The 15,701-nt window shown below is 34.9% G+C and overlaps 1 protein-coding gene across 1 annotated transcript; it reads left to right on the top strand.

Moving 5' to 3' along the window:
* The first annotated feature begins 3,669 nt into the window (after positions 1-3,669).
* LOC107684819 (uncharacterized) lies at positions 3,670-6,983 on the top strand. Its single transcript, XM_016481181.1, has 2 exons — positions 3,670-4,398; positions 6,508-6,983. Exons 1-2 carry the CDS (start codon positions 3,670-3,672, stop codon positions 6,832-6,834), a joined length of 1,056 nt encoding a protein of 351 aa, XP_016336667.1. The 3' UTR covers positions 6,835-6,983.
* Positions 6,984-15,701: the final 8,718 nt, after the last annotated feature.

The following is a 15,701-nucleotide window of genomic DNA, read 5'->3' as shown; positions in this document are numbered from 1 at the left end:
ATTTTTACCATATTTTTCAATGGCAGAAATAGTAGTATGCTAGTATGTGGTTTTGAATTCAGCGAGAATAATGGGAAGTAATTTTGTCACACAAAGATGTCATAAATGAACAAAATGAATTTTCTGCTTAATTACAGTTCAAAATCATATTATATGTTGTTTGAACTGTTATAATGACCATGTCTGTTTTAGTTAGCTTACATACTAGCATAGCATGATACCTGATAGCTTAGCTTATGTACTGCGCATTTGCATTTACCCTATACATGTATCCACCCCAATCTTTAATGTAATTACATTAAATGTCCAAATATTTCAGTTATTAAAATAACAATGTAATAATGTTTAGTTATCTTGTTTATTTAACAGCTTATTGAGTGAAAGAAACTGTCAACACTTTGTTTTGTTATAAAATGCACTATATAGAAAGCAATTATATACATATTTTAAATTAATGTCATTTGTGTGTACTTAGTATACCTATTAACTGATGAAGACCCAATTTCTCACAACACTGCTATAAATCTTTAAATGAAAAGTCCCCAAATGAAAGTCTTCTACTAGTTTACAAAGTTGTCAAGTCAAGTCACCTTTATTTATATAGCGCTTTTAACAATACAGATTGTGTCAAAGCAACTGAACAGCATTAATTAGGAAAATAGTGTGTCAATAATGCAAAATGACAATAGTAAACACTAATTTTTCAGTTAAAGACAGTTCATCATTGAATTCAGTGATGTCAACATCCAGCTCAGTTTAAATAGTATCTTTGCAATCAAGTCAACGGTATCGCTGGAAATGAAGTGTCCCCAACTAAGCAAGCCAGAGGCGACAGCGGCAAGGAACCAAAGCTCAATCGGTGACAGAATGGAGAAAAACCCTTGGGAGAAACCAGGCTCAGTCGGGGGGCCAGTTCTCCTCTGACCATACAAATTGTATGATGTTATTCTCAGTAAATGGTTTTTTTTTTCATTTTGGGGTAAACTGTCCCCTTAAAACAGTAGACAGGGACAAAAATATATCTGTTACCTGTTAAATAACAAAATGATTGCGATTTATATTTATATTGCTGTTTTTGAACAGCTGTCAATGGAGAAAGATCCTATTTACCTGTAAACTGCTGCAGTTTTACCAGCAGGGGTTAACTTTGCCGTACTAAATTGCTAAACTCCTAGATCCCAACCAATCAAAAGGCTTGCGGGAATGTGTTCCGACCAATCAGCTTCCACATCTCATGATGGACCATTGGTCTTAGTCTCATAGTATGAAGTGAGAAATGTTTTGCCCCTGATATTCAAGCAAACTTTTCAGTAGTTTTTCTCCAAACTTTGTTTAACCCAAAGGTGACCCTATTAAATGCAACAGCATTTGTTCTCACCGGGGTGTTAAATGTTTAATGTTCTGCATGCAGTATAACCTTTGTGCGTCTGAGAGCTGAGTTTGCACCAAATGGCAACAGACAGGTTCAAGAGAGCAGGTGCACAAACACACAAACGCCGCAAAGAATTATGTGCAGCTGCTCTCTGCCAACCAGATAACCTCATAGTTGTTCCCAGAACACAATCAGATATATTTACCTTATCTCCATTGGTACAGCTCTGTCCCACAGGCTTAAGCACAAAACCTCAGATGTTTGAAGTATTAGCAAGTTCTAGAAGAGAGGAGGACAATCATATATTTACTTTATATGCTGCCTCTTCTCTTTGCCGTTACTCCCCGTAGAGGGAGACAGACAGAAGTGAAGCGACAGAGCCAGTGAGTTTGTAGAGTTTGCTCTCACTCCTTTAGCTGTGGGATTTGAAGGATGAGGAATGCTGAGTTTTTAATGGAGTCGTGAACAGATTTTTTAAAGGGTTAAAGTTTTGGAAGTGAGTTTGAGCTTTCCACCAAACTGTCCTTGGTTATTAGGACTTGCGTAATCGGGACACTCAGCACCCAGATCAGTTAATTATTAACAATAATAAATAAATTACTGGCAACAGAAACTCATGCCCTAACCCTTACCTTTGACCTCAACTCCATGCCAAATGTTAGCACAGGAGTACAGTGGACAAATCGCTCATAGAGCATATGTTAAATCTCATGCTCTGCTCAGACTGACGTACCAGTGACGGACAAATCGCTCATAGAGCATATGTTAAATCTCATGCTCTGCTCAGACTGACTTCCCAGTGACATAATAATAATAATAATAATAATAATAATAACAAAATTAATCTCTTATTTTCCCTTACTGTTCTTGGAATATTTGTCCGACCTAATCAGAACCCAGAAGGAGGATATTATTGAAGCTTTATCCTTCTGTTGATCTTTGTAACTTTATTTCTCATAATTGTAACTTATTATCTTCAAACTATTACTTCATCAAAATATGACTATATAGCAAATGGCAAATTATATAGCAAAATAGCAAACTATTTATTTTTGTCCAACAATGTGACTCACATTATGATTTTATATCTTAAAAATTATTTCTCATAATTGCACAATATAACTGTATCTTTAAAGTGTTTATTTTTTGTAATTGCAACTTATTTATTTCTCGCAATATGACATGTACTGTACGTATTTAGAAAATGCAGACCTGTTTCTTGTAATTGTTACTTTATTTCACATAACTGCAACTTTATTTCTTATAGACTATTTATCAAAAGGTGACTTTATCTCACTATGACTGATCTTGAAAATGCATCTCACTTTATTACAATTTTATTTATTGGAGTTGCAACGTTATATCTTACATTGTGACTATGTATTTTGCAATATTTTGTATCTTCAAAATGTAATCTTATTTCTTTTAATTGTGACTTTAAAACTCACATGACTTTATTATGACTTTATCTTGATATTGCAAATAATTTCTTGTAATTGCAGGTTTATCTGACATTGTGTCTTTATATCTCTAAATATTACTTTATTTCTTTTAACTGCAATTTTATTTTCTCATTGCAACTTGACTTTATTTCTTATTTTTAAACTTTATTTTACATTTGTTTTATTTTTCACTCTGATGTGCAAACATCAGGCTTAAAGAAATTTTACTGAAGCAAAAACACTTTTTTTAATGCTTATCTATTTAGTACGGTGACGCATTGCTGCCACACACATATTATTTTTTCCACTCAGTTATGTCGTAATAATGAGATGTTTTCTCGTTAAAACGACATCTTTTCTCGTAATAACGAGATGTTTTCTCGTTAAAACGACATCTTTTCTCGTAATAACGAGATGTTTTCTCGTTAAAACGACATCTCTTCTCGTAAAAACGACATCTTTTCTCGTTAAAACGACATATTTTCTCGTTAAAACGACATCTCTTCTCGTAAAAACGAGATGTTATGTCGTAAAAACTATCTTTTCTCGTTAAAACGACATTTTCTCGTTAAAACGACATCTTTTCTCGTAATAACGAGATGTTTTCTCGTTAAAACGACATATTTTTCTCATTATAACGACATAATTTTCTAGTTAAAACGACGTGCGTGGCGTGACAGGCGTTTTGTTTCTTCAGCCATAGCCTACGGAATACTGGTACGGTAAAAGATTTCAGCTTTTTGGGCTAGAGTCATGGCACATTTAAATGAACTGATTTATTTTTACTTTCTCCTCGGTTTAAGTCACAAAGACATTTTATTAACATTGAGCCACGTCGATAGGATTATTATTAGTATGCGAACACTACGTCGGCATCTTAAACATCTGAGACTGTACAGACGAAAGAATCAAACAGATCTATTGGAAGTAGCATTATTCCTCATGAATGAACTAGACCGTTATGGAAAGCCACATGGATATAAACTACTACATCTAAAGTGTATTCAGGCTGGGTTTGTTGTCAGTCAATGTGTAATTCGCCATTTATTAGGCATCCTGGATCCCGATGGAGTACAAATGAGAAGGAGAAATCGCTTAAGACGTCGGATGTATGTAAATCCTGGCCCCAATTTTATATGGCACATGGACTCCTATGACAAACTGAAACCTTTTGGTATCTGCATCAACGGCGCGATCGATGGATTTTCTAGGATGGTAATTTGGCTCCATGCTTATTCTACTAATTCTGACCCGAAGGTAATCGCCAGCTATTTTATTAATGAAGTTGGACAAAGGATGGGGACACCAGCCAGAATGAGGTCAGACCTGGGAACAGAGAACTGTTATGTGGAACAAATGCAGAAGTTCCTACGCTATGATGACCACGACGAATATGCAGAAAACTGCTTCATCTATGGTTCAAGCAACCACAATCAGCGCATTGAGAGCTGGTGGGCATTCATGAGAAAACAGCATGCTCAGTACTGGATTAATCGTTTCCAGGATTTGAAGGAGAAAGATTACTTCACAGGTGGTTTCCTGGACAAGCAGTTAATATTGTTCACCTGTCTGAATATCATTGAAGTAAGTTGATGTATTAGCCTAAAATTAGGCCCAAAAGTGTTGACCTCCAAAATCAGTATGGAGGCCAAAACCTGCAGAAATGTATATGTAGCCTATGTATACAGAAATAATACAGAAAATAATAAATGAAGGGAAGAATTCAAAATAAATTCAGGATTAAATGTAATTAAAATGAATTATATAATGCATTTTAACTGCATTTAATCCTGAATTTATATTACTTCGTCCCTTGATTTATTATTTTCTGTAATATTTAAAAATTAGTTTATTATTTTTTAACGTTTATTTATATTTATGTATTCAGATGTGTTAATTTCCATATTTATTTATCCATTTATTTAGTTGTACTTTCTGGTCTTTAATACATTATTGGTTGAGCTCATTGTATATTGTAGGCTATATGCGGCTATGTAGTGGAGATGATCTCACTGTCTAACATATGCCTAATTCATCTTAATTTTGTAATTTTGTCAACTATTTTTTCTTAATTACACATCTTGTTTTGATGTTTCTTTTATTCCATAATAACATTGCAAGTTAAATGGTTTTAGACTATTTGTTTTTCTAGGGTCGAAGAAAGAAAATAGTCCTAAATTAACAATGTCATATCTCTCATTTTACAGATATTATCCAAAATTATTTTTTATTTCGATCTGCAGTCCAATAAAAGTTAAGAAAAAAATAGAATTAGCCTACATACAGGCCTATCTATATAATAGACCAATTCTATTTTTTCTTAACATTTAACTTTTTCTTAAAATTCGTCTTGAATAATAGGCCTAAATAAACTTCAGAAAGAATATTCTTCATAACGGATTTTATTTCATAACAAATATAGGATGGTAACGATTAACTATCCTTAAAAACAATTCTGCATTAAAAAATCACAAATATGACACCTGTAAATAAAATCATTTTATATATACAGTTTATTTATATATAATTTTTTTGTGTCAAATCATTGAGGAAATTCACTGCAGCTCTTCTGTCAGCTGCCAGAATGTGATGTGTTGACAGCGCCAGCATTGGGAGCATGAACGTTTTCTAATAAAATTAATATTTAAATATACAAATATCATTTTAAATGACATTTGTTTCGGAGCAGTAGGCTAATGTTTTATTTCGTTCTAACCGGTAACTCTGGAACTGGAATGAATGAATGAATGAATGAATGAATAAACGCTTATACTGTTTTTACTCAGAACCAACTCATTTTCAATCAATGATTTAGGGATTCATACATAAGGACTATTTTATTGCTTGGCTATAAGTTTAAAAACAGCGCTTCAAATGTTAAACGTGAGGCAATTAAACATATTTGAAAAGACAATGAAATGTGTACTTTTCCAGGTTTTTTATGACCGTACGAACCCTAATGTGATGATCGGGTGCGGTTATCTAAATCAGACAAAAATACAGGTGCGGGCGGTTGGCGGGTGGATCATTTATTTGAAGCTGCGGATTCGGGTGACGTTTTAGCTCATCCGCGCATCACTAGTGTCCAGTAATAATTCCAAAAAGAAATAGAAACATTGGACTTAGCCTAATGAAGAGGCTAAATTTATTTAGCCTTGTGTGATATTGCTTAACTATGTAAATGACATAAATATAAGAAAAAATCTCATACAGGGACGTTTTGAATTTTACGAGCATATAACTGCATTACACCAATGCCCTGCATCATGTTCGTCATCAACTGTAGATGTGTTCGGCTTGAAGTGGTGCTTTATGTCAATCACACATTAAATGTAAGATCATTTATGTAGGTATATAATTCTGCAGGTTTATGCCTTTTTATTAGTGGTCTTTATAAGATGTTTTATTTTTATAATTATTTAAAAATCACTTTAAATCAGGGATGGGCAGCTCTGGCCCTTAAGATCCACTTTCCAGCAGAGTTTTGCTCCAACCTTGATCAAACTCACCTAAACAAGCTAATCAGGGTCTTCGGGAATGCTAGAAAGCTACAAGCAGAGATGAGTTTGATCAGGGCTGGAGCTAAACTCTCTAGCTGAATCTTGAGGGCCAGAGTTGCCCAGCCCTGCTTTAGATTATACTTCTGTCTGCTAATGAAATCATGGAACGTGTTTGTTTATTTCACTATTATAGGAAGAGCTGCAACAAGTCCTGCATTTGTGGAATACTCACAGAATTCGTCGTTGCAGAAATGCTGTGGCTCCCAGTGGCCGTCCTCTCATGATGTATCACCTGCCACAACTTTTTGGAGCAAGAGATTACCTGAAGCCTGTCTCTCAGGAGGCTGTAGAAGCCTGTAGAGAGGAATGCCTTCAGAGAGGGCCATACTCATGTGATGAGACAGTTTTTACTTTATCCTGTCTTCTCATGGAAGAGAACCATCTTCATCCACCCACAACACCTGATGAAGCGATTGAATTGTACCTGTTTCTGAGGAGCTGTATAATTTCAAATATGTAAGCAACCATTGTAACATGACACTGTGGCTCATCTGCAATATCATATTATTTTTCTTATTTGCATTTGTTGTACATAGTAATCTGTACCAGGTAACCTGTTGGGTATCTTCGTAACTGCAAGAAAATGTGTTAATTTAGAAACGTAAATCAATGAATGTCATTCAATGTGTATTCAGTATATATAAGGTGTATCATTTGAGAAGGCACACACACACATAGTAAAAATACTAAATGCATAGAGGAAACCATACTCTGTAAGAAAATTGGGGTTGTAATGAAACTTTAAAGAGAAATATGAAATACACATAATGTAAATAATGTAATAAAGTACAAATTGATTCAAAAAAATGAATGTATTACTCTATTTATGTAACTGTAAATTTAACCCTGGCTTTTTAGTAAATTTCCATTAGCTGCCACACTGAAATGTTTTAACATAACCTGTGACAGAGGAAGGTTTTAGTTTAATTACATTAGAAGGTATGACAAAAAAGTAAGCAGTTCAACTTAAAACAAAATGAATGCTTATCTAAATTTATCCACTGAATACGAACAAATCTAAGCAATGAACTTACAAAAACATTAATTTGTAGCCATTTGTCCATTACCCCTAACCATGGACATATCAAGCAAACACAAACGAGTTAAAACAATTCTTAACAATTAACTCTAACATTCTTCTTTTTTGGTAAACTCAATAATAAATCAGCACCATATGTTCCAGTCAACATTTAGGTCATGATTTAGACAATGTCCATGACAAGCGCATCACTTGACAATATACTTTCCATGTCGGAGCGCAACTCTGGATAAGAGCTGTAGGTGGAAGGAAGCTCCAGAACTGGACCGCAAGTATGCGCAACTGGTCGTCTTGCCAGTCCATCCAAAGATGTGAAAATCACTTGTATTTTGTCGATGCAAACAACATCAGAGCCTGTTACAAACCTGAGCATCTTCCTCAGCCCCACTACATCCAATCCTCTGATGTACTGCTGTAGGAAACGCAAACACTTGCTCTCTGCTTGACTTTGAGGTGAGACTTCGAACAACTTCAAAAACCTTCTTGTTGTTGGTCTCTTGTCTTCATATATCTGTAGAATGTCCACTGGACTTTTGAAGGTTTCTCTGAAAATATGTTTAGCTTCTTTAGACATGTTGTCTAAAGCATATTTAGGTAGTTGGATGATCTGTTTGTGTCCAGCTTTCAGCATCAGTTCTTTTAGGTTTTGTTGTGTTGGCATGGTGGTCACACCTAAACGATCCAGAAGATCCAGCAGTTCATCTTTGTCATCTCCAAGGAGATCTTCTTTTAAGGCACAGGAGACCAGATCTCTCTCTGACTGACTCAGGTATAAAAGGAATGAATCAATCATCATTTCATCTGTGACTGAATGCTCTCCAAAAATGAGTGCCACTGTGAAAGCTGTTGCCAGACGAGTTGGAAAATATCCTTGGTCTTTGTATCCTTTGGCCAAGATTCTTCCGATTGACTTCCAGTCTTCCTCCTGCCATTTTGGAGAGAGTGATGGCACTCTCATATCCTCCCCTTCAGCTGCACGATCCAAAAATTTGTAGCTTGTAGATGGATAAATGACGTTAGTGATTGCAAAGTCAGATTTGTGTGTGACAGACAAGTGCATCGGTTCATAAAGCAAAGTGTCATCCAGATGGCATACCATAGATTCACCTGTGTATGGGCCTAATATAACTTCAGATGACTGAGATAAGGAGTCAGTTGAATCAACAGAAATTATAGGAGTTTCACTTTGTTCTTGTGGTTTATGCAATTCTGCTTGTGTCTCAGTATCACTCACATTAAGTTCATCATCAAGTGGGATGCACTTTGTACTCAGGTAAAATGTTAGCATTCCCATTTTAAGTACTGTGTAGAGTCCTCCCACAGTAATGTCATCTTCAAGCTCTGATTCTTGAAAATCAAAAATGTCATGATTAAAGTTCTCCCACGGACCTTTTTTGGACACTCCTCTTGGGAAGAACAATTCCTTTGCTTGACTTAAAATATCAGATTTCTTTGCATTTTTAGAGCTATCAATGGTTCTAGTTCCTCCACCTGAGCGCTTCCTTGCTTGTTTACCCTCGTGAAACCATCCTATCTCAATTGTTCTTGTTGTTTTCTCAGCCATCTTGTTGTTCTTCAAGTGCCGTCTGCATTTAGGTTCGAAATTCTCAGCAGAATCTTCATCAGCTTCTGTTCTGTTGTTTATTCCCATCTTCTGTCTTAGCTTTTCAAGCAGAGTCTGTCTTGTAGCATGTGATTCACTTTTGTTGCCATTTTCCTTACAGAAGCGCCTTGCAGCAATCCTATCACCATAGATGGGAATGTACCTTGACAAGCTGTCATCATCAAGCTCTGGGATAGTGGTATCATCTATCTGTTAAAAGATATTAGAAATAAGATTTAGTAGATCCACAAAAAGGAAATGTCTCATAGACAACATTAATAACTTAACATTATGAGTAAATTTAAATAAAAGTAAAAAAAAATAATAATCAAAATAAAAAAAAATACATAAAAAGATAAATTAAGGGGTGGGGGAGAAATAAAATCCGGATTAAATATTATTAAAAATTAACTACATTTATTTTATCAAGGAATTTATTCCTTCATTTATTTCATGTTATTACATTATGTTATGTTTTTACTCTATTTTGCAAATGAAAATAGTTCCAATCAAAGCCACAGCAGAAGGTGTAGGAGCAACCCAAAACAGTGCCTTGTTACTGAATAAATCCATGGTATTTAAATTTCTTAATCTATTCATACAAGACAGTCATTTGGCTTGTTCTGTAGTACAATTTGAACGAATCTGTTTAATGAATGACTGAATCAATCAATCATTAAGACAGATTAAGACAGTGACTTGCCGCCACCTACTGGCGGCTTTAGTTTCATGAGTATCATTTCACTTAAAAAAAAAAAATTCAAATTTGAATTTACTGATTAATACCATTTAAAAACCTTTAATCTTTATCACTATTTATTTATTTATTTATAATATACATTTATTTTATTATATAAATGTATTGTAAATCCATATAGAATTAGTTACACCAGATATGAATGACAGTCAAGCACATTTATTAAAAGTAGCCTATACATTGCGTGCAACGAACATATTGTAGTTTTTTTTTTAATCCTATTTTCAGTTAATGTTCACGGAGGACTGCACATTTAAAAACCTTTAATCTTTATCACTATTTATTTATTTATAATATACATTTATTTTATTATATAAATGTATTGTAAATCCCATATAGAACCAGTTACACCAGATATGAATGACAGTCAAACACATTTATTAAAAGTAGCATACACATTGCGTGCAACGAACATATTGTAGTTTTTTTTTTAATCCTATTTTCAGTTAATGTTCACGGAGGACTGTAGGCCTGCAGAGTTTTGTTCCAACCCTGCTCCAATACACATACCATGTAGTTTTCAAATAAGCCTGGAGGATGTGATTAGATGGATCATACGCATTTAATTAGGGTTTAATCTAAACTCTGCAGGGCTGTGGCTCCCCAGGAACTTAGTTTTACACCCCTGGCCCAAAACTTTTTATAGTTTGTATTAGCACAATTCAGTAACTTACCTTGTCCAGCTGCATTTTTTTAATATCTTCCTCTGAAACCCCACGATTTCGAAGAAAACTCCAAAATTCCATGTTGACGTTATTACAGTTGACTTTGATAACTGATGACTTTAACAGGTTGCCGTAATAGGCTGCAGTGTTGGCAACCCCAAGCAGCTCAGTTCTAAATGGCTGAAATAGGCTGACGTTGTCACGTCACGTACAAAATACCTTGTTTTAAGGAGAAAAAGATGTCGTTTTAACGACATAACATCTCGTTATAACGAGAAAAATATGTCGTTTTAACGACATAACATCTCGTTATTACGAGAAAGATGTCATTTTTACGACATAACATCTCGTTATTACGAGAAAAGATGTCGTTTTAACGACATAACATCTCTTAAATTACGACATAATTAAGTGGAAAAAATAATATGTGTGTGGCAGCAATGAGTCACCGTAATTTAGCATATACACCACATTCATTGCATTTGAGACCCCAAACATATGTATTATGGCATTTTTCAAAAAACAGGCTGAAGAATGTTACAAAGTTGATTTATGATCTGTTCTCCTAGATTATAAAAGCCATGAATTATCAACCGGATATTATTTAGTATATTTTTCAGCTATTAAAATGGCCTTAGGATCTCTCAGACCCCAGACAGAACATGAGAGTTAATATAATCCTCATAGACACCCACAAGACGTCTTTAATTAATTTGGACAACTGCCTGAATTTTTGATGTTCAGCCACATCATCCAATCGGAGCATTTTAAAACATTACGTTAAAAGAAATGACAGCACATTAATGGGTACTTTCATAATTCCCAACATTTTTAACCTTAACAGTGTTTATGGCTGAAAGGAAGATCTCGCAAATAATGTCGAACAGCTGTTACTTATGAATATTTACGTGTATAACTTGTTATGGAGACAATGTCTGCATTAATGTAACATGTAAAGCACAAGCCCTTCAAGCTATCAGTGACATTTAATCATTTAATTGTGTTATCGGGCCGCACGCTCCCCCTGGACACACACACACACTCGATGGCTGGTGAAGAATCACCAGTCTCATCGGATTTACAAAGTGTGTTTGAGCTTGAGTTGTTTGTTCTAGGACTAGGGAGTTAAAACCATGCCCGTGTTTGATTAAAACATGGATGTGCATTTACTCTGAGTGACAGCTGGATGTGGACTGCAGGGAACAGATGTTGAGTAAGAGGACCATGGGATAGAGGAAAACACACACACACACATATAGACGAGGTTTGGACTCACAAAAGAACACACTTACAGGCACCGCTGCAAGTCTCTCTAGGCCGCCCATCAGCTGGAACAGAGAGACATAACGCCTCACTGTAACCAGGGAGACTAGTCCAAAAGGGACGTCTCCCGCCAAGCGTGATTGATGACTGATACGAGGTGATTGATGGTGTTCGCAGTTTTCAAAGTGTACGTGCGTGCTTACGCTTGTTTGTCTGAGGAAATATGGCATAAAAACAGAAGTTTGCGTGGATGCGTGCTGTCATGAGGTGTTAGCAGACGCAGAGGTTTGACTGACACGCTCTTTGACCTCCGTAATGTGACAGGGTTAAATCAAAGATGCTATGTTTGGCTGAAGAGCTGTGATGTAATCGTTCTTGTCACGAGGAAGTTTACTTGTTGAGTGGCATTTAACTGAGGCGATGTGGACAGAGAGCTAGGAGAGTTTTCCCAAAAGTATTTGGACGCTTTGGGACAGTCAAGTCGCACTGAAAAATGTATGAATTTCATCGTATTAGATGACAAAATGTCAAAGCAGTTGGCATCTGCAAACAAATGCTCCTAGAGCTTTTCTCATACCTAAATACAGTTTTTGGATAATTTTTTTTGCAGTGATTTTTGAGTAACTCATTCCAAAGTCTTCTTTAGTGGATGTATTTAGTGGAAGCAGCCACCAAACCAACCAGCTCTGAGACATTACGACATTATAAACTTTGATTTGAAGGAAAAAAAGAGGTATATGAAAAGTAGAGAAAAAAGACAAAGGTACAAGAATTAAAGATTTTTATGAGTGAATATACTACAGTCCTATGAAGCACTGCAAATGATAAATGCTTAAAGAATCATAGCTATTGGTTATTAGTTATAATTATAGTCATTGGTTATAATTTTTAAAACATCTTTTAAAATGTACTTGTATTCATATATTTGTATTTAATATAATGTTTTATAAACATTATACTGTTCTTAAGTTTGTAGTGAATACGTTTTTTTTTCTAAGAAATTAATACTTTTATTCAACAAGGATGCATTTAATTGATCAAAAGTGATGGTAAAGACGTAGTTATAAAAGATTTGTATTTCAAATAAATGCTGTTCTTTTAAACTTTTAAAGTCCTGAAACAAAACCTTTTATACTAAAATATTAAGCAACTGTTTTCAACATTGATAATAATGCGAAATGTTTCTTGAGCAGCAAATATGCATATTAGAATGATTTCAGAAGGATCATGTGACACTGAAGACGAGGAATAAATTATTAAATATATTCAAATATATTCAAATGTTAAATAGTTTTTAAATGGTAATACTAATTCGCAATATTGCTGTTTGTCTTGGCTTTTAAGGGACTTCTTTCAAAGACAAACTCTTATTAAACATTTTATATACAGTCTATATAGTATATATAGTTAAAGTTATACTGACTAATTGCTTCAATAGAAGCATATACCATTGATTAACAACCTCTGAGATTCAGAGATCATGGTACATTTGTCTTGGAAGCTTTAGACAGAAAATACATTTCTCTATGGAGAAAATAAATTAGATTTGTGCTCACAAAACCCGACTGTTGCGGTCTATTCCTGTCACATTCACAAAAGTGTCCTAGTAGAGTAATCATTACAATAACTTGAACATTACCTAATACTAACATTTGACAGCCAGAAAGTGTCTTCATTTGGATTTTTTTAAATCATTTATTACCTAACAAATATTTTAAAATAGTTTTTTTGACAAATCGTTCTTTAAAATAAATACCACTTTGTTTGGTATTTTGCCATGTAATGCAATGAAAATAGCCTTATGATTAATTATTAATTTTTCTGTAGCTTAATTAAGTGTCCAAGTTCATATTTTTGTGACCAACCAAATAAATACTAAACAATTAAAACTGGGGATTTTATCTATAAATTTCGATTTCACATGTAGCTTAGCACTGGTATTATAAAAGCATGGACAGTCTATTTCTGGATCTGCTGTAAGGTGCTTTTAATGAGACTTCCAGATACCCTGCAATGTTCTCCACGAACCCAGCATGGCAGCACCTTCAGACCAAGCAGAACACAGACCGCAGTAATTGGGCTGCAGTCAACTCCACAAGCAACATGCAGAAAATCTTCTACAGTAGATGTGATGACCATTGAGAGCTAATGGGGATATTAAATATGATTCATTTCAATTATACACCGCTGCTAAAGGAATTAGCATCACTTAGCGTGCCGTCAAAGGTGCAGAGGAAGAGCCTTACAGGCTTAGAGCCGAACGGATCAAAGAACACCTGAGCAGGTCACATGAATAAAAATTAACATTTATATGCATGAATGAGAATGAAATATTGATATTTTCTGTGTAAAATTTTAGTGAAGTGTTAGCAAGTATACGTTGCTGGGTTACTTTGAAGCAGGCGTCTTTGAAACAAGAGCTTTGATTGGTCGGCGTACCAGAATGATGGTCTCATCGTGTCGTTCCATTAGCTGTGAAGAGCTGCTGTAGAAAAAAAAACTAAATCCCCATCCTCAAGCAGCCTGCGTGTCGACTTCAAACAAGGCTTTAAACATCACGCATACAAGCACACAAACGTGCACAAACAGATACGCCTACATTTGTGCGACTCTTTCCCTTTAAAGACCTTTAAGCTGCATACTGTATAAACACACGGTGAGGCAATGATTTATACGCACAAAAACAACGCTTTTTCTCACATATATGCATTTAAAACATGTACACGCACTGTCTTGTTCATTTCAATCAATCATGTATAGCTACAGGTTTCGAATCTGAAAGAACTAGCCGTGAGAGACAGCGGGAGACAAACAGAATGTGTGTATGTGCATTTAAACTAAAAGAGGATGTGAAATTACTCTATTGAAAGACCGAATGAAAGGGAGAAATGAAAGAAAGGAGCTGTGAGAGGGCTTGGAAAAGAAACGAGTTCCATTGATCATTGTGCTGATTAACGGGAAACAAGAAGCATGAAGTCTTCCACGCTTCCGTTCACTTTATTTATTTCTTTGTTTGTAGTTTCTTTTCCTGATGGACCTGGGGATCCAGGAAGATCGTGACTGTTTACGATTTTCTAAAAATTCTAAAAGAAGTTTCTTGAAATTCTAAAGAAGTGATTCAGTCATAGGAGTAGGCCTGTGTGCTATATACAGTATATATATATATATATATATATATATATATACACAGTATTTCACAGAAGTGAGTACTTAGGGGTGTACTCACTTTTGTGGCCAGCGGTTTAGACATTAATGGCTGTGTGTTGAGTTATTTTGAGGGGACAGCTGTTACACTGTTTACACTGTTAAACAAGCTTTACACTCACTACTTTACATTGTAGAAAAGTGTAATTTCTTTCTTTTCATGTCACATGAAAAGATATAATAAAATATTTACAAAAATGTGAGGGGTGTACACTTCTCTGAGATACTGTATATATATATATATATATATAAATAAGTGATGTGACATGTGGCCAAGTATGGTGACCCATACTAGGAATTAGGAGAGCGCTGTACATTCACTCCCCCCACCTACAATCCCTGCCGGACCTGAGACTCGAACTCGCAACCTTTGGGTTCCGAGTCCAACTCTCTTACCATTAGGCCACGATATATATATGTATATAAAGTCAAAATTCAATGTGCAAAAAACATTGTGCCCTATTTTATGGATTTTTTTAGATTGTATGTATGCACATGTTGTTTATTATGGCTTTCTGATTAGGTTTTATTCATTTGAATGCTAATTTTCACGTGTCCCAGTTCAGTTTGTTGCAGCCAAGATACAGTTCATGGAAAAAGTAAGTGATTTAGAATCTACATATAGTATTATTTGTATTTACAATAAAAAAATACAAAATACAAATACACATTTTTTTTTTTTTATGTTTATAAAAAAATAAAGGTGCTTAAAAGGTTCTTCACAGCGATGCCATAGAATAACCTTTTTTGGTTCCACAAAGAACCATTCAGTCAAAGGTTCTTTAAAGAACCATCT

This window comes from Sinocyclocheilus anshuiensis, unplaced genomic scaffold (assembly GCF_001515605.1).
Source record: "Sinocyclocheilus anshuiensis isolate Anshui unplaced genomic scaffold, SAMN03320099.WGS_v1.1 scaffold405, whole genome shotgun sequence".
Lineage (NCBI taxonomy): Eukaryota > Metazoa > Chordata > Actinopteri > Cypriniformes > Cyprinidae > Sinocyclocheilus > Sinocyclocheilus anshuiensis.
This window is presented reverse-complemented; position numbering and strand designations above follow the sequence as displayed.